General features: G+C 37.0%; 1 protein-coding gene across 2 annotated transcripts in view; it reads left to right on the top strand.

The window, feature by feature from the left end:
- LOC114654585 (sodium/hydrogen exchanger 9B2-like) overlaps positions 1 to 23,455 on the top strand; it is a 68,403-nt gene extending 44,948 nt beyond the window's left edge. For both annotated transcript variants that reach the window (XM_051929643.1, XM_051929642.1), the window contains 5 exons: positions 849 to 998; positions 4,888 to 4,996; positions 8,884 to 9,020; positions 17,908 to 18,106; positions 20,969 to 23,455. In XM_051929643.1, coding sequence (XP_051785603.1) covers positions 849 to 998; positions 4,888 to 4,996; positions 8,884 to 9,020; positions 17,908 to 18,106; positions 20,969 to 21,039 — 666 coding nt within the window. In that variant the 3' untranslated portion in view covers positions 21,040 to 23,455. The remainder of the gene's footprint in view (positions 1 to 848; positions 999 to 4,887; positions 4,997 to 8,883; positions 9,021 to 17,907; positions 18,107 to 20,968) is intronic.
- Positions 23,456 to 24,616: the final 1,161 nt, after the last annotated feature.

Here is a 24,616-nt window from a genome sequence, read left to right as displayed (position 1 = left end):
TGGTTTAACTCAGGACAGACTAGGCATGTTCCTTCATGACTTGTAGAATGGTAGCAATCATATGTTTGCATCACTAGGCATCATGCCTTTGTTTCTTAGATAATAATGAACTGATCCTATGTCAGAAATGGAGTCTTATTAATCCATGGCAGGTTTCTTTGATGGTATATTACCAGTGCTAGTAAACTGTGCAGTCAAGTTTTAAGGACCAGGAGATGAAACATAAGCCACTAAAGGAATAAAGTCAAAAATTGTCAATTAAAAAAAGTTGCCAAAACACTTACTGAAACTTTTAATCAAATATAATTTATAGACAGAAACGCACCAAAATCGCACACAAACATTTGTTTGATTTACCTAGAACCTTGAATGCTATTAAAAATGTAGTGATGGTTTATAAAGCATTATGTAGCATGAGATGTTTGTTCCTTGTCCATATAGGTTTTTGTAACCAATCCCCAAAGACTGAAATTAGGTTAACTAGTGATTCTAAATTGGCCCTTGTGTGGAAATGTGCATGAATGGGTCTTGTGGTGAACTGGTGCAGTGTCCAGAATTGTTACCTGCCTTGCACCCAGTGCTCCTGCCATAGAACCTGACCTCCCAATACTCCGAATTGGACTTGGCGACTTTGAGAATGATTATAATAATGGTGACAATGGTTATCCCAAATAAAAACATTAGTGTTTGTTCTTTCTTTATTTGAGATGTTCTTTTATTGGACTATCAAGCCTAATAAATAGAGAGGCATCAGATGCATCTGATTGTGCTTAGATTTGCACCTTGGTGGGTTGAGTATCTTCAAATATAACACACAAGGTGATAAATGAAACTCTTATTTTCTCTAGAAAAGCCTTGTTGTAAAGAGGAGCACATTACTTCTGGGGCTGGCTGTGTTTGCAGTTTTTGGCAGCGGTCGGGCTGGTTTCCCTGGATCAGGAGGCCTCTGCACACTTGTGATGTCTTTTCTTGCTGGAGTTGGATGGGCAGACTCAAAGGTTTGTTAAGGAAATCAAGATCAACCTCACATCTTGTTGAACCCAGTTTCTTAAAGCCTTGTATTCTAAATAAAGTTGATCATAACCACTAGTTTTTTTAATAATAATCACTGTTTCCTGCTTTTCCTTTACTGCATTGAATTTAGATATACTAGTGATGAGATATCTGTGCACTTTGAGAACATTATCTTCTTTAGCCATATAGATGACTTTTTGATTTTAATGTGATATTTTCAGTAACATCTTTCAAATTGGTATAATGCTGGATCAGTAAAATATTTCATGGTAGCATTGTTGTTTTAAGTGTATTTATGGAAAATCACTGTTAACAATTATTCCAGAACATGCATTTTATCATATGTTCTTTTTCACATACTGTATTAAGCATTTAATAATTCTTAGTGTAGCTGAACACTTTGTTCGATCGTCATTCTTCTTACAATGCAGTAATTTTCTGCATGCCACCTTTTTAAGGCATTTAGAGCTACTATGTAAGAGAACTTACCCAAGACTTAAAGCAAAGAAATATGTATACGGTAACTGGGTTCAGAATGAGCAAGACAAATCATAGGTGTTGCAGTCAAGGCTGTAAAACATTCTCTAAAGGCCTTTAATGATCTCACGTTCCTCTGAACCCCTTCCTGTGCAGATACATACACTTCCATTCCATACATTTAGCACTGGGGGGTCTCTTGCAAACCATAAAGAGAGAAGTTCTTAAACAAAGAGGTCATGTAGGGTTAGAGTGCTCATTGCTAGCATACAATCTTATCTTGGTCACTGGAAAGAATCCCAACCTATCTATCATAACACAACAGAAATATTCTGTATCATTTTAACTTAAAATTAGAAAAAATCAAAGTCAAGAAACTATTTTTATGTAATAAATTAGGAAGCATTTATCAGTTTTGTTCTCAATTGTTAAAATTTTTAATATCAGTTACTTCATGTTAAAGCCTTTTCTTTATACTCGTTTGAGTAGGAAAGGGGGTGTCTCATTCCATCTGCATAAGATAAAGTACTGTGTGACCTCCTGATCTATAATGTTTTCATTGTAATAATAATTCTTTACAAAGAACTTTATGTAGAGAATGGGGAGCTACTTCAACCACCACTAATAAGCAGGATCCACCTGGATGATGCAATGGCAGCCATTTTGTGCCAGTACGCCCACCACACACTGGCTATTGCATGTTTAAGGGGTGAGAGATGGTTAGCCAATTGGAGACAGGAGATTATGTGGCAAGATTGGTTAGGCCATGGTGGGCAATTTAGCTAGGACATTGGGATGCACCCTACCCTTTATGAAGGATGCCCAAGGATCTTTTATGACCACAGAGAGTCAGGACCTCAATTTTATGCTTCATCTGAAGGACAGCACCATTTTTCAGCACAGTGTCCATGTCACTGTACCAGGGCATTGGGATCCACATTCAGACCAAATAGTAACTGCACCTGCTGGCCTCACCAACACCTCTTCCAGTAGCAACCCAAGCTTTTCTTTGTTGATCTCCTATCCAAGTACAAACCAGGCCTGAACATGCTTAGCTTCAGTTGGATTACCTGTTCTGAAGTACATGTAGAAACTTTAAAATCAAGACCAGAGTGCTTGAAGGTTTGAGCTTGCATAGATCTTGAATCCTATCTACTGTCGAAGTACCGAGCAATTTCAACTAAACCACTGTATGTCTTTTCTTTTTCTCCAAGTTACTTTTTTATAAAAAGGGGTAATACTCAGTAAACAGAAGCTAAACACCAAGTACCTTCCTGTAATCGATCCCTTCACATGTTGGCAACCGTACTATGGTGGCCTTTTTAATTGTACACCATGATCTTCCGACAACTTTCAACAGTATCCTTTTCCTATTTTTGGATGCTGTGTGGGTGCCAACGTCAAAAATTTTAACTTGATATCCCCTAGGTCTAATATAAAAACATTACAATTCCAGTCTCCAACTCCCTGGTTGCATCCTTCATGAGGTGAAATTAACAATATGTTAACAGACAACTTTCAAATTTGAAAGGTTGAAATCAAAAATAAATTGTACAATTCTTATTTTTTTAATTAACAAAGCTGAATTCTGTGAGCAGCTAGTTGTGTTTGTACTGGAAAAGCTTCTTTGGGTGTCTGATAAGTGGAAATGCCTTTAGCAAGCTGAATCTTGTGCATGTGCTGATCCACTATACAGTATCTAGTGTTACATTTATTCTTATTAGATAGCCCAATTTTGGACATCTGAGACGACAGACCAGGACCCTTGTCTGCAATCATTGTTGATTGATCACACATCCACCTATACTTTCATGAGAGGGTACTGCACAGGCAGATACTGTATTGTTTTACTGTTCTAGTGTACCTTTGTTAGTTTCCACTTAATCATTCCCTGGTAACATCTAACCTTCTGTTCACTTTCAAAGTCATTTTGCAGAACATTTACAAAATTGGTTCTTTGAAAAGGAGAATAGAAATAATTTTCTTTTACTGATCCATAGGTACAATAAGGTATTGATCTAATGTCAGTATTACTGCTTTGATGTTTTCTTGTTAGAATCTTTTAGAAAATCCTTTACATCAGCAACACCTTTCCATTTGAAATAACATACTGGTAACATATATGTAACTGCAGAGGCATAACAAAGCAAATTACATATGTTGTTAGGGACAGCAATCAAAGCAATTTATTCCTAACCATTCTGAGTCTGAAGTATCCATCCATCCAATTTATTTCTAAGTTGTTAAATGCAAATTTAGGAGACATCAAAGTAGAACCTGGCAGCAGCAGGGGCATAACTGGAACATATCTTAGAAAGAATGTAAAGTTTCCTACCAGGAATTTAAACATGCAGTATATGCTGTGACCAATAGGGATGAAACAGTGCCCCAGCCCCAAACAAAATTGTACAGATTCAAGTCCTGGGTTCCAATAAGGAATTGTTTGTAACCAAAAACTTTAACAAAGGTGGCTTCTTAAGGTTTGCATAAGCACAAATATTCCTTTTCTTTTTCCAGGCGAGCTTTCTCCATCAGCTTCCTTTTTTACCAGACCCTGGAGTACTTTCATTGTCACTACATAGCAACAAGGAAGTGCCTCCAGGCCAGGTGGAACCTTTACCTTAACAGATGAGGCTGCCCCCCTAGCAGCCTCACCTGTGGACCCCAACAGTGCTGCCCAGTAACACTACAGTTACTGTACACTGTAATCCAGCAATACAGCCCTGCTGGGGACCATGGGTGCTGCAAGGGGGCGCTGTAGGGAGATGCCCTCCCCAATTTGTGGGACTTCCATGTGACCCAGAAGTACTTCCATCAGGCAATCACCCTGGCACCCAGAAGTACTCCCGGGTCCGTAATAAAAGGGACCACACTTCCTTATCCAGGCAAGTCAGAGCTGGGAGGACTTGGAGCAACACTCAACTGGAGGAGTGTAGTGTGGTGGTAAAAGGAGAGGTATTGTGGAGAGAGAAAACTTTTGTGTTTGTGCTTGTGTGACTTTGTGAAGGAATTGTTTAATAAACCTTCCATTATTTGGACCCGGGACTTGGTTTGATCGTGTTTAGGGGTTTGGGGTTCACTGATACTCCCAATTTCCATCACATGTGCTTGAAAGCTATTTTAGATTTTCATTGTGGTAGGGGACTGATCACATATTTTAAACCTGAAACCTCCTCTTTTAATTCCATACAACTTCTGAAGTCTTTGCTTGTTGACAATGAACTGAAATTCTACAGAATTTTAGATGAGTTTGTATTTTGTGATTCCCAACAGTATTTGTTCTTATGTTAAAGGGTACTGTCTAGAGAAGATTTAAAATTTTTAGTTTAATATTACATTTAACTTTTGGATAAAAGAATAATGTATTTTTCTCTCACAAATGTTATTATCTTAAAGGGTGTTGTAGAAGATATTGTTGGAGTTGCCTGGAATATTTTCCAACCACTTCTTTTTGGTCTTATTGGAGCAGAAATATCTATAACTTCATTGAACCCAAATACAGTGGGTAAGGGAGAAATTAATTTCTTATAATTGTCATAAATAAAAACCCAGTAAATTTTCTGTCTGACATTAACGTTGTTGGATTGGATTATATCCAGCAGATAGCATTTGTGGGATTGCATTGTTCCAGGGCTATTCAATTACAAATTCAGTTCAGCCAGATTTTCAAATCAAGAAATTTAGCTGGGCCAGACATTTTCAGCAGCAGGTAATAACAAATTTTAAACCAACATAAATGAATGTATTGAAAAACAAGCAATGTTTATTCATTGTTTTCCTTTTAAATTGGGTCACATCTGACACATGCACATCTAAAGTGCATAAAAAAACAAAAGAGCTATATATCTGAGGTAGAAGCAATACTTTATTTCTACTTTTGAAATAAAAAAATAAACATCTTGCCATATTTGATCTAGGCACATCTCAAAGTGTATGACAGCAAAATAATGCACTGTATTAGCAATAACATTTGTTTCCCTTTTGAAATAATATAAATACTTGGGTCATATACTGTATGATCCAGGCAAATCACAATGTGCATTTAACAGAATAAAAAAGAACTATCAATGCTGTCAAAGCTATCAGTGAATGAACCTATAAGAAGTGATAAGAGTAACTAACACACATGAATACAATGTCTACTGCACAATAAGGAAACAAATTCATTTTAAATCATCACATGTGATTAGCAGTGCCTTTTTTATAAACAAAAAGGAGGTGGTGCACGTATGTTGTTTTGGATCAAGTTTGAGGTACTGTGAAGGTATTTAGAGGCAGAGGGTCATAGTACTAAATGTTTTGTTCAGTTGATGAAAGAATAAAACATTTAAAATTTGAAATTGACAAATTGTCAAGAATAAAAAAATTTCTCTACATTTATATAGAGCTTTGCTCCCTGCTCAAAGCTCTTTACAAACTCCATGCAAGGAGGACCCAGGACACGAACCCATGATCATCTTATTGCAAGGCTGTGGCGTTACTTTTACGCTGCCTGCATAGGTGTACTGTACTGTATAATATTGTGCTTGTTAGTTTAGAATTACAAACACAGAATTTCCAAAATCAAAGAATATTAACTCCAAGTTAATAACAAGTTCTACATTCTATAAAAAAAGTTGTTTTGTAGCCCCGCAAAGCTACAAAATTAGATTTATTTGTGAAAACCCATGTTCGCACTCACTTGAGATGAAACTGGAATACAACCAAGACTCTGCACACAATTGACTGTATAATCATTTAATATGTAGTCGATGCCACAACCATCTGTCATGACTGAAGTGCATACTGTCACAAAAAAGGAATACCTGTGTCATAGAGTATTATCACCATTTCAATACACACAATGATGTGCTGCATTGTGGGTTGAATGCTACATCGAATGTTACATTCGTGATCTGTACTACTGTAGGAATTTCTGAAGGCTTGCAAAATGGGTTTTTGTCTGTGTTTCTGGTGGAACCATGGGCTGGGACATTTAGAGGTTGTTTGAATAGGTCGGCCTTAGACAGTCTGTCAACTTTCACTAATGTTAGATGACTACAGAAAGTCTACACAGTTTCTTAGGCAAAACAACTTCTTAGAATCCACACGGTGGCACAAGCTGATCATCATGAAACTGGAAGTTTTTATTTTATTGGCACTGTGTCTTTAAAGAGCAAAAGCAAGTATATAATCTGGTTTGGAACCTGTGCTCTTCACCAGTATTGGCTCCTCCTACATTCTCCCATTTATAGTTATCTATCTTATAGTTGTAATTTATTTGTTTTATCAGTAAGATAATTCAGTGATCTCTTTCATATCCCTCTTTTTTTAGTGAGTCTGAAATATTAGAAGAAACTTTTCTTAAGACAAAGCTGTTTAGTGTAAATTTTGAATAAACTTAACTTTTCTTATACAGACATTGCATATGTTTTTCTCCCACCACATTTAACCATCCTGCTATTTATGTCCCTTGCTTTCTGAATTTTTCAGACAAGTGTAATATATAGTACATGCACATGTTTTACCTTCAGGGGAGGGTAATATTATACCATGCACCTATTGTTGCCTTTTCTCAGGCCCATTTTTATCAATATCATCTCCTGCTGCACACACAAACCATTAATATTTGTCTAGCCTACTATTAGGTGGTATATTTAAAGCAGACCTAATTGCTTACATATATACTGTATTATCTGCTAGTGGAAAGTTAGCTGTTACAAAGAAATTAAAGAATGACTGAAAGTAAAATGATGCCCTTGGCAGGACTCAAAGATAACTGGTGCTTTTAATGTCTGACATGAGAAACTTGAAATGCTGCTGCAAAAGGATAGTCATAAGTACAGAATTAAAGGGTTGAGTACAGATTATTGAAGTGAGACCTATTTATATCTATAAAGGACAACTGGCAGAAAATATCACTGATTAACCTCAAGAACACTTCAATAACAAAAATGACATAAATGCAAAAAGTCGATAGAAGGCTAGGAGGTTGTACAAAACTTTGAACAGAGACCCTGCAACTTGAAAAAACAACTGAGTCTATTCACATATGAATTTTTCTGTCTAAATTTTTCACCTAAATAGATAAGCCTATCTCTGTCTATCTTAGAGTAATTCTGCAGGTATACTGGTCACCACCATAGCGTCTATATGACAAGTTTAGTTGCAAATAATGTGCTAAAACAAAATTACATTGTAGCATTTGGTTGTTGCCTAATGACACTAATACATCTTAACAATCACACCAGGACAAATGATGTATATTTAAATTTATAAAATACAGTACAACATAGAGTTTATATTAACCCAGGGCATCCATGCACCATCACAGGCATGTCCATCAGGAAGATAAGGTTTCAAATTTCTCGAATCTTTGGATGATACTTTATTATACTTTTGATCATTAGACAACATATATTCCAGAAGGGGAATAGAACAGGGAAATAAAGAAACAAACCTGTTAATTGCAATAAATTAAAAATGAATGGGTGTTTTTATTTTTAAGTAAGTTTGTGGTGTTGTCTGTTAACACATTAAAAGAACAGAGAAGTCATACACGGAACCAATAGGGAAATCATTGCAAGAAGCTTAGTGCTAAAGTTAAAATGCATAACAATTATTTGCTTGCTGCTGAACTCTCCAAAATAGATTTCTGCAACCGGGGTTTTAGTTTTATGTCAATGAAAACAGAGGTGAAGTTTCAGTCCTGTCCCACCACTATCTGACAATTGAAATAACACATGCATGCAGTGTGATCTGTCCTTTCAGTCCTTCAAGTCTGGAGCAATAAACTACAACTATTGTCTCACTTTAGTAGTAATTTTGTGCATTCTACAAATGGCAATTTGAATGGCTTAAGTAAAGATAAAGTACTTTGTGGGAAGTGAATATACACAATCCTTCAGTTTCATAAACAGTACAATAGTCCTGTAGAATGCAGTCAGTTATGATGCTCTGCATTACAGTAAAGTTTGAAAAGTATAGCTGGTAAAATATTAAGTATAGCCTGAAAATAAGAATATTTTGGAAGCTCCAGTGCTATAGTTAAAAGGTATATGGACCCTGCTATCTGTGACCAAACCTGCAACCTCTTAAAATTTCTTGTTCAGAGACCAATAATGGTTTCCATATACAGTAGATGCATTGTACTTTTAAAAATATAATAGACGTTCATAGGTTCCTATGTTTTTAACACATATTGAAAGTTTCCATTAGAAAATGAAAATGCATTGCAATAAATCCAGAACAACATATAAGGTTCCTGCTTTCTGGTTCACTCTATCCTGACAAAGAAAATTGAACATTATGACTTAACTTTTGGAACTTGAAGTTTAAAAAAAATATTTCATTTTCAGTATGAACTTTACTTTTATCATTTTTCTTGAAATTTTGTTATATTTTTTCTTGCAGGTCTTGGTGTGGCAACTCTTGTTGCTGCCCTTGCAGTACGAATACTTTGCACTTTCCTCATGGTATCATTTGCTGGATTCAGTTTAAAAGAAAAGATTTTTGTGTCTCTTGCTTGGGTTCCAAAAGCAACAGTTCAGGTAAATTTTGCCTTATTTGTTAGAACTGAGTATATTCTGTTAGAGTATTTAATAATCATTATTTTGTCAATGGCAGGAGTGGTGTAGCAGATAATTTTGTCACCTCATAGTTCTTGTACCTCAGTTCGGTTACTGGCTGAAATACATTTTTATAGTTTTTTCTGGTCTTTTCAACTCTATAAACTGAGCCCCATTGTTTTAGGACTCAACAATAATTCAAATTAAAAATAATGAAGATAAAACTGTATAAAATGCCATGTTGCAATGTTTTCCTTTCATCCCTCAAAGATGGCCATATTGCTGCATTATAACAACACCTGCTCCCAACCCCACCCCCATGGCTTTCTTAAATTTTTTTTATTTAATTGCGTACAATATGACAGACAGCTGGGTATCTACTAAATGAGAGGGATGTTTCAGCTTTCAAGTGACACCACATTCCACTTTCTATATTTCAGAATTATTTGTTAAGACGTTTTTGAACCTTGTAACTATTGGTGTTGTAATTTAGAGACACAGTATAATTTCTTTGCTAACTATATATTCTGACAGTGGAAGAGCTGCCCTTCCAAATGATGCATAGGCCATGGGTCTTTTTTGTACTGATTCAAAACAGTAAAACTAGATATAACACTTGTAGATATTTTAATAATCAATTTTTGGCTGTCCCTAACACATTCACTGACACTTTTATAGTGTTTGAAGGTTTGAGAACACCATTCAAAGTGCTTTATTTATTTATTTTTTTTGTTATTTTTTTTTTTTACAACTTATTTTTCTGTAACAAATGTATACAACAGAACTAATTGTCCAGGTGTAAAAAGTCTGAAAGAGAACTGTCTGACCTTTACTTTCAGGGTTAGAACATGAATATTGAGTGAAGGATGATGAGTTATAGCCAGTTAAATCAAAGTAGCAGAAAATGGACAAAAATTAGGCTGACTTTAAAGGGTTAAGGGTGCTACAGTTGATAGTGAAGTGTAAGAGTAAATGTGGTGGCGTGAATAAGTGTGCATTGTAATAAACCAGTAACCCCGCGATTCTCAAAAGAATCGCAAATCCAAGAATGGCAATCACTTTCTGTTCCCTCCGATATTTGGAGGGATGAAATATCATGGAGGGTGGGTGCGTCTTGGGAAATTTTTCATTTAATTAAATAAACATATTTGTACTAAAGCGATTTCTTTTTGGAGCTGTGACTCATCTGGTTCTGGTGTTTCAGAAGCGCGTTGTAGGCGCCTTTGTTTATTGTTTTTATCCATGCAGTCTCTTTTTTGTTTTTCTATGGCTGTGTCGTCAGCCAGAAGTCGTTTGCTGATGACTGCGGATTCACGTGCTGAAGTGACCATGGCGGCGGATCCGGGCATGGAGGGCTACATTACTAAACGAAGGTGGTATATGCGGTGGTGTGGGCGGTCGCGTTCGGGCGGCTGTACAACCTGGCGTGCACGCTTTACCTCAGGTTTAGTTCACAGGTCATAGCCATACAGGCTCGTTTTTGTATTTCTAATCGTTGAGCTGTTTCTTTTTGGAGCCGTGACTTCTTTGCCTGTGCTGTTTCAAAAGTGCGTTGTGGGCGCCTTCGTTCATTGTTTTTATCCATACGGGCTCGTTTTTGTATTTCTGTTAGTTGAGCTCTTTCATTTTGGAGCTGTAACGTCTTTGCTTCTGGTGTTTCTGAAGCGTGTTGTAGGAGCCTCCGTGTATTGTCTTTATCCATGCGGTCTCGTCTTTGTTGTTCTGTGGTTGTGTCGTTAGGTAGAAGTCGTTTACTGTTAGGAATCATAATCCAACTTACTTTTAATACTGAATTACCGTTATGTGATTCAAATATGCCACACTGACTGCTGGCACAGTGGATTAGAGCAAGTTTAGTTTACAGGTTGTGTTGTTTGGGCGCCACCTACTGACTTTGGGAAGCCGCTGGGTTTGACTCTGGGGCGCTGAGGCGCCTCGGTGCGTCCGTCGTCCATGCATATATTAAACTGTCGTTTAGTAATATAGATGTGTTCCCTGTGTGTTGCAAGTTTATCAAGTCCACAGTTAACAAATTTTTATTTAGAATAAAAATTGTCCATCAACGGTCAATTACACATTTTATTTTTCAACATAATTTTAGGTCTTCTGCTTTGACAGATGTGTTACTTAAAAATAGCTGAAGAATAAAAAATCTGTACAGAAATATACTTCAGAAAATAATGTACAGAAATTAATGTACAACCACCCCTCCAGGTTCACAAATTCAATATTTGCATTTTGGTTATTCACAAATTGGCCATGAACAATTTAAATGGGAATATTTTTGGAGGTTGCAGAAATTTGCAGACAACACATAAGCCAAAAATACAGTATATAATACTAAAAATAGTTTAAATCACTTCAAATCATATACAGTAGTATATAAATATTAGTGTTATTTAATGTTTGTTAGTGTAAGAGCATTCTATATCGTTAATATTAAAAGTTAATTTTGGTAAAAACAAAAAAAAAGAGAGCTGTGGGATCTACGCCAGCTACCTTCCACCTTCACTGCTCCCTTACTTATTTAGCAGACCCGAGACGTCTGCTTCCAGCTGATTCACACTCCACTGTCTGTCTCACCTCTACTGGAAACCCACATAGAGTTCTAGCCATTCTTCTTAACTGTCACCATTCTTGCACATACTCACTCACTTAAATGATTTCGTTTCTCCACTCTCCTTTTTATCCGCATGTCCAAAAGGTGTTACAAAAGGTCCAAGGGTGACCTTTTGTAAGTATCAGCATCCTTCTGTACATGGCTTGTATACAAAAACAAATATAGCCCGTCATCCTTTTTAAAGACAAAGTATTAGTGTTGCATTAAGAAATTTAAGAGTATGCTACTACTGTCCCACTCATAAAATAAAGTGGTCATTTAAAGTTCTATTTGGTAAACTTTTCATAATGTTAAATTACTTTTATTTGTAATATTCTTTATTAATGAAGACTTGGTCCAGGGCATAATTCATGGGGCATGGAGTACCAAACAATGGGATTATTGATCTGAGATGTGTGAGCCACAAAGGGTGTTATCTATGACAGTCTCTATAAGTGATAAATATGTGACTTACAGTATTTGTGGCCTGCATGTAACTGATTACAATTACGTAAAAACATTTTTTTAATCATCAGTATTCTAAAAAACACAGTCTACATAGCTAAAATTGAATGTCTGTTTTTTCTGTCTGTATTCTGTTTTCATTACCACACGTTTTGAGCTATCAGGACAGAACTGGGCAAAGTAACTGATTTACTGTGACCCTATGAGTAGGGTATCCAGAAACCCCTGACAGCCACCCAACACACACAGGCAGTAAAAAGAAATACAGAAAGTCCTCAGAAATCAGTTTGTTTTCTTTTCTATATAATTATAGAAGAAGACTATATATCAGTGCTGTGTGTTGTGATTTCAAAAGTTGCATAATATTGATGTGTATGTTTTATTTACCACACACATTCGAAACGAGTCACTTGACATAAGCACGTGGTTCTAAAAACCTCTAATCCAAAGGGAGGTTTAAGGGAACATCAAGAAATAACATTAATTTTAATTCTTATACCTGATGATAAAACAAATATTTTTTATCAAAAGGAATTAGAATATTAATCACATTGTAATATTAAATGTAGCATTAAGCAGGAAATATGAAACAATGTGATTAATTGAACAAATTTTAATCCGTTAATTAAAAGAATAGTGAGAATTAATCACAATATAAAGTAGTTTTAATTTTTAATTTCTAGAAACCAATATGTCCTTAGTTTCTATAAAATGGTATTATGAGCCTTAGCTACAATGGGCACTTAATCGTCAAAATTTTTTAAAAATGATTGTATTTATTATTTGTCATGTATGTAATGAATGACTAGATATGAAGAAAAAAAAATTGACTCCATACCCTGATCACCCTTGTTGACAGCACAGCTGTGCCCTGTGATTCAAATTATGAGTATCAAAAAAAAAAAAAAAACACTGAAGCACATTTAATAGTATTATACATGATGTGAACCATTAAATGCAGGAGCCTGAAGATGGATGTGAATCACCAAGGGAGTTCATCAGATCTTCACTTTCTGGAAATGGTTAAGGATTTCAAAAAGTTTCAGTTGTTTTGATAAAAAATTTCAAATGAAATTGTGTGGGAAAATAAAGTTACAGCTTATGTTCATACTTTACATCAATATTGCTGTGTAGAAGGACTGGTAGATCATGAGTTTCATCTAAGATTTGGAGGTAGTAATTCTCATTTCAACTGCATTTTACTTGTCTGTAAACTGTTTCAGTGTGTGATTGAGATCACAATCTAGTGATGCCAACACTTATGCTTCCAAACCTGACACTCTGCAAATTTATGGATACATTTTAATAGCCTATCCATAAACAGCATGTAGAGGAAAGGAGATAAGACTCATCCTTTCCAGAGTCCAATGCCAACACTGAACAGACTTGATTTAAATGCCAAGTGTTTAAACACAACTCTTATTACACAAATATAAGGACATCATGGCATAAAGCAAAAGACCTAGAACCTCAAACACGAAGTACTTGCCACAAGATATTACATGGTCATGAGCTTTTTCCATTTCCACAAAGGACATGGTAACAGAAATGACAAACTTTCATGGCTTCTCAAATATCTGTGCAAGGACAAAGAGTTGGTTCGCTTTTCTTTGTCCAGAATGGAATGTGCATTACTATTCCTGGTCTGGAATTCATTTATCAGTCTCCTTTTCATACCCCAGACATAAGGTTTTCTCCAATAGACTGAGGAGTGTCATCTCTTTATGAATGGAATAAACCCTCTTGGTCCATCCAGGTGTACTTATGAGCACCTTTGTGTTCATACATAAGTGTTCTTTATGGGAAGTCCAGCACTGCAGTCCAGTAACAATTCACTGCTCCAATTCAGATTAGGCCCCTTCAGGTATCATCATTCCCCACTTGTGTTGAATTCTTACTATAGGATTGCATAGCCAGTAGATGGTACTATTTCAAGTATGGAATTCAGTATATCAAAAAGGGTCAAATACCTCCGATGTTGGTGTGGTGCTAGCCTATAGTCCACTGGGGAAAAAAAAAAACTCCATCTCTGTGGTACCCAGATGAGGTATTGTGAGTATCTCCAATTTTTTCCAGGGGTCCCTGCCATGGGTCAACTCCAGAGCAGGGTAAAGACAGTCTTAATAAGGGAATTTGGTTTCAAAGCAAGTGTGTCATGTAGAACTGTGGCATTTTTTAATCAATATCCTTGTGGGGCCACATGGACATGAAAAAGAAAGTCACTGTCAGAAAGGACAGAACCATCCTGAAACATTGTGCAGAGTTTGAGGGAGAGGGAGGATCAAGCACTTAAATTATGAGAGACACTCCTTTAATGAAATCCATTGGCTCTCCTGTGTGGCTGCCGTCAGGTCTCAGGAAGGATCTTGGCTTGGATCGGCTAACAGAAAGGGATAATTAAGTGCAGATGGTGTTGCCTATGATACCAAATGAATGCGAGATGTGAATGTATAAACCATAAAGACTGCAGAAAAAAAAGATTATTGGAGCTGCAGAAAAGGACCCATGGAAGATCGAAATGGTGGCAGCACTGGAGAGCAGCGCAGGAATTGAATGCCCTCTAGTAAACCTAACATGAGGACGTGAGGGAGAGACACTGCATTTTATAATGTACTAGTCATTTAGCCCATTACAATAACGGGCGCTAGAACAGTAGTGCATAAACATTAGTAGGAACAGTCTATATTAAATGGCAAGGGACTTTGACCTCATTCTTTTTGTTGGTCATATTTTTCTTTCTTTCAGCCTTTCTTTTGTTGATGTTTACTTGCTGAGCTGACCGTTCTTCATGGGCTGCCGCCGTGTATTGTGTGTCTTTAATTTTCTGTGACAGTAATACTGTCTTGTACGGCTCTATTCAATAAGGGCGCACAAAAAGGCGAGCTTCAAAAGGGAGACCTCAATTGAGCGTGGCGAATAAAGGCGTTCGTAAATAATTTAGTTCAAATGGCTCTGGAATAAGTGAAGAGCAACAAAGGTGCAGATCTTTATTTACACGCGCCTTTATTCGCTGCACCCAATTGAGGTCGCCCTTTTGAGGCTCGCCTTTTTGTGCGCGCCCTTATTGAAGGATGCCTGTGCGCGCCCTTATTGTAGGATACCGTCTTGTACGTCCACTGGCTTGTACGTCTGTAATATACCTTTAATTTTCTCTGGCAGTAATACAGGTGTGCGTGTCGGTAATATGCCTTTAATCTCCTCTGACAGTAATACTGGCTTGTATGTGGCTGTAATATGCGTCACTGTATTGTGTACCTTTAATTTCCTCTCGCAGTAATACTGGTTTGTATTTCCGTAAAACGCCTCTGACTTTCTCTGACAGTAATATCACGCATCGCACCGTGCCCCACACATGCGCACTTCATCAGAAGACACCCACATACGGACACCTGGATGCACATAGGGATTTTATATATATACAGTGATCCCTCGCTATATCGCGCTTCGCCTTTCGCGGCTTCACTCTATCGCGGATTTTATATGTAAGCATATTTAAATATATATCGTGGATTTTTTGCTGGTTCGCGGATTTCTGAGGACAATGGGTCTTTTAATTTCTGGTACATGCTTCCTCAGTTGGTTTGCCCAGTTGATTTCATACAAGGGACGCTATTGGCAGATGGCTGAGAAGCTACCCAACTTACTTTCTCTCTCTCTCTCTCTTGCGCTGACTTTCTCTGATCCTGACATAGGGGGTGTGAGCAGGGGGGCTGTTCGCACACCTAGATGATACGGACGCTCGTCTAAAAATGCTGAAAGATTATCTTCACATTGCTACCTTCTGTGTGCAGCTGCTTCCTGAAGCGACATGCTGCACGTTGCTTCGCATACTTAAAAGCTCAAAGGGCACGTATTGATTTTTGACTTTGTTTTTCTCTCTCTCTCTCTCTCTCTCTCTCTCTCTCTCTCTCTCTCTCTCCCTGCTCTTGACGGAGGGGGTGTGAGCTGCCGCCTTCAACAGCTTTGTACCGGCGGTGCTTCGCATACTTAAAAGCCAAACAGCCCTATTGATTTGTTTGCTTTCCTCTCTGTTTCCTTTGAAGAGGAAGATATGTTTGCATTCTTTTAATTGTGAGACAGAACTGTCATCTCCGTCTTGTCATGGAGCACAGTTTAAACTTTTGAAAAAGAGACAAATGTTTGTTTGCAGTGTTTGAATAACGTTCCTGTCTCTCTACAACCTCCTGTGTTTCTGCGCAAATCTGTGACCCAAGCATGACAATATAAAAATAACCATATAAACATACGGTTTCTACTTCGCAGATTTTCTTATTTTGCGGGTGGCTCTGGAACGCAACCCCCGCGATGGAGGAGGGATTACTGTATAGATTAAGCTGTTAGCACCAGTGATGATAAAATATCATAAAATATTCAACATTGAAAGAAGAAATGCAAATTAAATTTAATACATTTCCAAATGTTTCAGTGGATAAATTGCTAAATTGTATTATACATAAGTATTCAAAATGATTTATGATAATGATGATGACTTCTCAAAGTAAGCAGAGATAAAAAGTTCAGGCTGCACATGAACACTCATGAGCAAATGTATACCAAGAGCATTGCAGGGTTGAATGACCTACTCAAGTAACTTGGGAACAGGCTGGCAGTGCCAGGCATAAAGAAAAAATGTTACATGCTCCAAAAGCATATTGTAGAAAACTGAAAAAAATAATTATGAAGACTAAGTTGAGTTTTCTATAAACATTATAACAATGTTTTCAATTACTGAGGCCTGTAATTGGTGTGGAAGTGAGCCTAAACTAGTATTTTCAACCTTCATGAGCTCTGGCTTTCTACTACTTTTACTTAAAAAACATTTTTTGAAAAGGGATCTTTTAGACTCACGTTTTGTTTTTTGTTGTTTATGATTTTGTTACAAGTCTTTGTGAACTAAATTAACACATTAATAATATGTTTCTGTTACTACTTTGTATGCAGCACTCCTGTTTCTGCTTTGCTATGTGATTGAGCCCTGCAAACGACCAGCATATTGGTACATGTGCTTCATGCCTTATATCCAGTGCTACTGGGATAATAAATAACAATACAGTTATTTTTACTTACCTATTACTTATGTTTTACTCTAAAAAGTAAACAGAATACTGAATGCACAATACTTTTAATGTGTCATCCACAACTCTGCTACTGACATTGTGTTGCTGAGCTTAACACATGTTCAGCTCATCAACGTAAATTGAGTGATTTTTGAAATATTGCAACCAATTATTTAAAGCAGGAGAAGAAATAATGTGATTGACAATTTGCCTCTGAAAATGTACTTTTGTGGTACTTTTGTACTTTGTACAAAGTAAAGACATCAACAGACATGAACACACTATAAAATACTTAAGTGAACCCCAGTTTAGATTTTACGTGGTGAAATAACCGGGTTACTGGCAGAGAAATTTGCATGTGTTAACCTGGTTTGTCAGAGACCAATATCTCTGTTTCTCTGGCAGGAATAAGTGTTTACATGACATTTTGGGAACTGTATTTCAGTATGTGTTTGTGATGAGTAACTAGCTTTGTTTACTACATTTTCTTTTTTCTTTTTGTGCTCCTGGTAATCATTTTAGGTAAACAGGTAATGGCAGTCCCTACTGGGGTGGGATGAATTACTTGTTCTTATCAAAAACTTTAGTGTTCTTCTTATGTACTGGCTAAAAAAACTTCACTTAAAAGTTTTCTTAAATATGTATTGTGATGGCTAGTTGCATTCCTATTTTTTTATCTAGCACATTCTTTAATTGTGATTTGGGGAGTTCCTGTAATGGTAATGTTTGTCTTCCTATTGTTTTCAAGGCTGCAATAGGTCCTGTTGCATTGGATACAGCTAGAGAAAAACATGATGTGCAGCTGGAGGCATATGGTATGGATATTCTTACAGTGGCATTTTTATCAATTCTTATCACCGCACCAATAGGAGCTCTGGCTATTGGCTTGGCTGGACCAAGACTCCTACAAAAACCTAAAGTATTACAAGAGGATAATGAACATGCAGGTGAGAATAGACAAGTTATGATACTCAGTTTTTCCTATTTCTCTCGATTTTAAAATTGTACAGAATTTCTAAACTCTTCTTATTTTTTTTTACCAAAGGGCTTTTAGATTCTCCTGGTGCAGAGTGTTTTAAGGTGAAAGGTTTAAACATATTATAAGATATTGTCAAAAATGAGACAATAGAGTCGAAAAAAGGTTCAGGGCAGCCACCCATATGATTTTCCTGGCTGTGAAAGAGTTAAATTGGGAGTACATTGTGTACAGATACAAGTCCAAAACCGAACTGACTTAAGGAGGCAAAGATGGCGGTTATAAGGGAGAGCAGAGGAAGTGAGGTCATCGGGCCGGGACTGAAAAGTGATGTCATCGGGGCCAGAACCAGAAAGTGACGTCATTGGGGCTGGAACTGGAAAGTGACGTCATTGGACACAGGTGGAATTTCCCATAATTGGCCTGCAGTTGAAAGAGTTTAAGGGTCAGTACACTCCACCACCCAATGGTCTGTTGTGGAATTACCCTTATTCAGGCCCTTTAGCTGCCTCCCATGCGCATATATGTGACAGTATATAATTATACAAATGAATGGCTTAAAGGTATTTTCAGGTAAGGTATACAGTTGTACAAAGGATTAATTTCCAGCTGCTCCCTTTTTTTTTGTTTAGTAAATCATTTTGCTCTTGCTATAATTGTGACCTTAGTAGATAGAGATTATATGTCTGTGGTGTTCCTAGAGATACAGTATGTAATTTGCAGCCTTGAGTCACTGATTGACAAATTGGTCCAAGTGGAACAGCACTTAAAAAAAATACTAATACATAAACAAAAGCTGTCAATAAAAGTATGCAAAACTTGTCAAACAAGGGATACCAGGAACTTAATAACCCTTGAGTCATGGTTGATTATGGTGTTTGCCACCATGTGCCTGCTGACTGGATGACCGCTTGTAGCCTGATTGGCTGTTAAACACTACAAGGAGCCATGTGTCATCTTGCCACCTGCAAGGCCACAGCAAGCACTGAAGTGCAATGGCAGCCAGAAGACACACGTATATGGCACACATTTATGCAGACTATACATCTGGCAAAAGAATAACAATTAATTAATTATTTAACAATTTCACTGTTACACTGCTATTTGGTGTGAATTAAATGAAGAAGCCAATTGAGACCTGTAAGGCATCTTGTTTCTCAAGCTGCAAACTCTGATGTACTTCTCCTTTAATGGAGTTTTGCCTTTGACCCTTCCCCTTCTTTTTCTATCCTAGTTATATCCAGTTTGCCCTCTACTCTCAAAATAGTAGTGGATACCATTGTATGAAGTTTTCAGCAGAGCACAGGCCAACATTCTATCTTAGATAGAGAGAGAGAGTTACGAGTAGAAGGACAGGCGAAAGACACCCAACAAATTGTTTAATGAAATTAAGTATCAACTATCATAATACACAGTTTTGTAGCACAGTTGACTCAGTTTGAGCACAATTAAAAATATATTTAAAATTATGCACAAAAAACATTAAACAAAAGGCTCACCCATATTATTCAATACTTTATGGCCAAACCATATGCTAAACTGCTCTACTATTATGCTGTAATCTTCAGCTTTGATAATGTATAGTTAAGCCATGGTAAATGGCTAAGGATTCTGGAGGCAGTAAGTGCATGGCCACAGCAGGTGACTGGGACAAGTAGGCCCATCTCAAAATTGTCATAAAGACCTCCAAAGAGATTTCATCATCGTCTGGTCAGAAAGCACAAAGCAGATAGCCCTTGTTAAATTAAAAGCACCTTGCATAAATTCAAAAAGGCACAAAATAATAAAGTCACAGATGAAGATCAATAAATACAAGCTGTTATCAAACATTAAACATCAAATAATAGAGTAATACATGAAGCTTAAGGGTTTGAATTAAAATAAGAAAAAATAAGAAGTAATATAAAAATGCAAATTGAGTAGACTTGTGTGACCGAGGGAGCAGCTGCAGGATGCTGGTTTTACTATGGAGCATTTCAGTGATGCCCTGTGCTAATTGATGAAACATGAAGGTTTGAAGGCAAAAGATTTTCTCCATGAAGCTGTGCTGTAGTGAGTGAGTGAGTGTTTCTAAAGATGTAGGGGTGATTTGCCATGCTAATCACCTCACAGTAGGTGCAGACACAAAGGCCTCTTAGGGCAGCCAATTGTGATGACCTCATCACATTTTGCAGGAATTTCACTGCCTTCCATTTCTAAAGCCTGTTTTAGAGATGAATAACAGTTATTTGTACCAATTATGATTGAGAAATGTATAGGCAGATAAACAAGGCAAAGAGGGCAGTGCCAAGGCACTGGCTTTGGAAAATATGTATGAAAAACTGGAGGCACAAATGAGAGAGAATTATTTTAGAATAACGAACTGGGAAGGATTTTAGTCAGGTAAACCAGATGAAAGACAGAGTATGGTTTTGAGTGATCATGATAGGGTCAATAATAGATGGACAGGAATCATTTGAAAATCTGTTGAACAGAAAACATCCAAAGGTAATAATTGGGGATGGAGTCCCAAATAAAGGGCTAGTACCAAGAAGAAGGTGAAGAATGCAGCTGGGTGGTATTTTTTCTATTTTTACAAGCTAATGTTCAAGGACTGTTTTCTGACCCACGGAAATGCAGCTCAGTAGAGTTTTATCCTATAAAGGGGCAACATTGCCAGATAAAAATGGAAGTAGCAGGCACAGTATTCTTTAATAAAGAGTAGCAAGATCCAAAATGACCATCTTTCATATTAAGCCAATTAAACTTTATCAGAATTTCTCAGTAACATGCAATTAAACAAAATAAAAGTAAAAAATGACAGCTGGGCTTATTTATTGGTTTTGTGTTACAGGTCCTCCAGGACTGAGTGGCAAAACTGCACAGGAACTGGAACAGTCGAATGGAGCTGAAGGTCCAATCTGAACTTGCACTGACTAGTGATCACATCTGTTTCATATGTGAATTATTGAACTTTTCAATTTGAATTACATTTATAACGGCATCAAGTTTTTCAGATATTGAAAGTATATTTTTAAGCAAAACCAATGAAGATTATTCTGGCTTCAACTATAAAGAATTTTTTCAGTATTAAGCAGGCAGAAAGATTACTTTTCATGTTCTACATGTTCCTACTTTAGTCCAAAGTTATTCTTTTAGGCTTGTGGGTGAGAGAGAACTGCTTCGATGCGAGTGAGTCTCTGGAGAAATCAAAAATGAGTTCACTTTATTGTACTTTTGAATGTTGGAACAGGCCATGACCCCCATTTTCCCTGAAATATGCCAAGCTGGAAATGATAAATAGACAGATGACTTATCATAATTTCATTTTTGAAATATTTAAATTTTTATAAAAACTCACAGTTGTAGACACTCAAACTGCGGTAAGTAAACTGTATAAAATTTGTGGTCAAATGGATCACAATGATGTCGCATTAAGTAGTGAGATTTTTACAGTCTACTGAAATTTTTTAAAATCATGTTTTGGGAAGTATATAAATAAATATTCTTAATCTGGGTCACAGGTGATCCTTTTCATGTCAGTTAGGAGGCCCGAAACAAACCCTGATATCACATGGTACAGTGGCCTTTTTAGCACCACCTCGTTGAGGAGCTAATCAAATTTTATATGTCTGATGACATTTAGTAACCTTTGCATTATATATTAGTCATGATGTGTGACATGCCCAGTCATTTATGTCTTTCTAAACATACCCAAGACGTACCTCGCCCTTAATTCATATAAAACATACACTACGGTTAAATTAGGGAGGTGTTATGCTTGAGTAATGCCAACTATCGAGTAGATATGTTTGTAGTGGGTAGGTCGTGTAGGATGACTGTCAAAAAAGGTTGTGAGACTGTGATACAGTGCTGTGGGCCACAGCCAATCCTGTCTCAGTGTGTCAGACTTTCTGGTATGTAAATGATCTGATGTAAACATGCAATTCGATTGGCTCTTCAGCAGAGCTCCCGAAACGCAGATTTACAGAGGTCTGCAGCTAGACCTTCACCTCCTTTTTCAATGGAGAGGTCAAAATGTGAGAAGTCCAGTTAAAGCTTTGCTGGCATGTTGCATTGTATGTTTTACATTTTTTTGTTATTTCATATGTTGTGGCTTCATATAAAAATAAACCTGCCGCTACATGAACAGACTGAGGCTGTTTAATCTTAAAAGCAAGTCAGGTAAAATTGCGGCAAAAGAAGTCCATTCCATTCTTTTAGCGGTGGTAATTGGCTTTTAATTAAGGACATGGCTGAAACAAAAGCCTGTAGCCCCTGTGGCCAACTGGGATCTCATTTTGACAGCTCTGGTTTAAGGTTTTGGTCACAAGGTGAATTTTCTTTGCAAATCATTTATACCTTAAAATTATCATGGGCAGTGGTATCAGTGATTACAAGAAGTGAGTTGTGTCACAAATATTTAAAACTGTTATGCTAAAAGATCCTTTGTACTGAGATGTTTTTTCAGAAGAGGATGATCTCAAAAACTGTGAAAGCTTAAAAATGCTGTAAATGTATCCTTAGGTAGTCAAATAGAAAGACAGACAGACCCACTTTTTTGGGGACCTTTTCTGACAACCTGAGCTTGCTCACTAATCCCTATCTCTATCTCTATCTCTATCTCTCTCTCTCTCTCTATCTCTGTCTGTCTCTAATTGATTAACTATCGGCACCCCTTCACCACCTAACAGCTAATATGTGCTGAGCATACTGGCACAATAATGGCTGTCTTCACATCATCCAGGTGGATACTGCACATTAGTGGTGGTTGAAGTGAATCCGTACTCACTGCGTAAAGCACTTTAGTAGCAACAAAAGCTATAAATGCAAAGAATTATTTTTATCATTATCGATATTTTTATTATACAAGTAAAGTTGGCTGTTACAACATGCATCACCATTATATTGCATTTGTGATTAATAATTTGTAGTTGTTTAACTATGCACATCTGTTTGCCATCTCAGACTTTGGTACCCCACAAAAATAATGCAGTTGTGCATATGTGTCCCTCAGTTTTGCAAATATTTCCTTTATGTTGCCTGTTACCTAGCGATTGCCTGTGAGAAGCATGTCCACTGTTATTTATTCTCCAGTTTTTCAAAAGTAGATAGATGTAAAACTTGACATACTTCAGGGAACGAGTGTTCTGTTTTGTTTTCATTCTGCCTGTTCTCACTTAAGACACCGTGCTTTGCGCCACATACAGAAAAGCCTTTTTTTCTGTAACAATGACGAGCCTTTGTAAAACTGAACTGAAAACTTGAGAACAGTGGGTCAGATTGTAATTGTGCTAAAATAATAAACTAATTTTGTAAATAAAGAATTACTTTTATGTCAGCAGCCTGAAATTATTTGTATGAGTTTAACCCTGGGGTTCTCTCAGGCTTGGAATTCTTTTAAAAATGGTTAAGTCAGAGTGTCTTATGGGACAAGCTGTCATGTTCCGATGTACAGCATTAAGCACAAGTAACACTTGGGGCCTGCCATCTATTGGATAAAATACCATCATACTGCAAAAAATAATGAATATTTCTATGTGCTTTGCAATGCTATGGTAACTCATCAGTATTCATGGATGGGGCGGAACCTTCAACCAAAATATACTTGGACATGTAAACAAAAAGCTGTAAAGCCAGTTTTAGAACTGAACCATTAGTTGAATCAAGTGATAATGATGACAATGTGAATTGGTCATCAGACATTATAATGAAACTAATGCATATGGCACTGAAGACCAGCTAGTTAAATGAGATCAATAATTATTAATTATCTCTAAATGTGAATCAGGTTGGAGCAAAAACCTGCAGTGACAGTGGGTCACTAGAACTGAGTTTGGGAAGCACTGGTCTAAACAATCAGTAGAAGCAATTAAAAAGGCAAATGAAATGTTAGGTTATCTTGTAAAAAATGTTAAATGTAAACAAAGGGAGAGTATACTCACCATGTATAATGCACAAATGAGACCATCTCTTGAGTACCAGGCAGTTGTCACCACACTACACAAAAGACATGAAACTGTGTCGTGAAAAGCAACCAAGTGCATTCCAGAACTAAACAACTAAACTTTGACAGGTTCAGGAAAGTTAATCTCTTTAATCGCGGGTAGAAGTGACTACTTGGGGATCTAATTCAGTTCTTCAGAATTCTCAAAGACATTGATATAGATGACCCAATGGAATTCTTAGAAATTAATAGCAGATTACGTACTTTATGGTGACAGTGAAAGTTAATGGGAAGTATATTTAAGACTGAAGCCAGGAAGCACTACTACTGAGTTATTTAGTTGAAGCAGGAACCTTAATGGCATTTAGAAAGTATCTGGATGAGATGTATGGACAGTACAGCTAATGGCTATCTAAGCTTGGTGGACCGAATGGTCTCCTTTCGTTTCTCAAACATCTTATGTAATGCTCTCTCCATTGGATTACTTGAACAGTCCCGAGTAGGTTGCCCCAACATCATCTTGTAGGGTTTTTTCAGCCTCCAGTGTCCTTTTCA

The sequence above is a fragment of the Erpetoichthys calabaricus genome, chromosome 7, assembly GCF_900747795.2.
Source record: "Erpetoichthys calabaricus chromosome 7, fErpCal1.3, whole genome shotgun sequence".
Taxonomy (NCBI): domain Eukaryota; kingdom Metazoa; phylum Chordata; class Cladistia; order Polypteriformes; family Polypteridae; genus Erpetoichthys; species Erpetoichthys calabaricus.
Note: the sequence above shows the minus strand (reverse complement) of the source record. Positions and strands in the feature narration are given on the sequence as shown.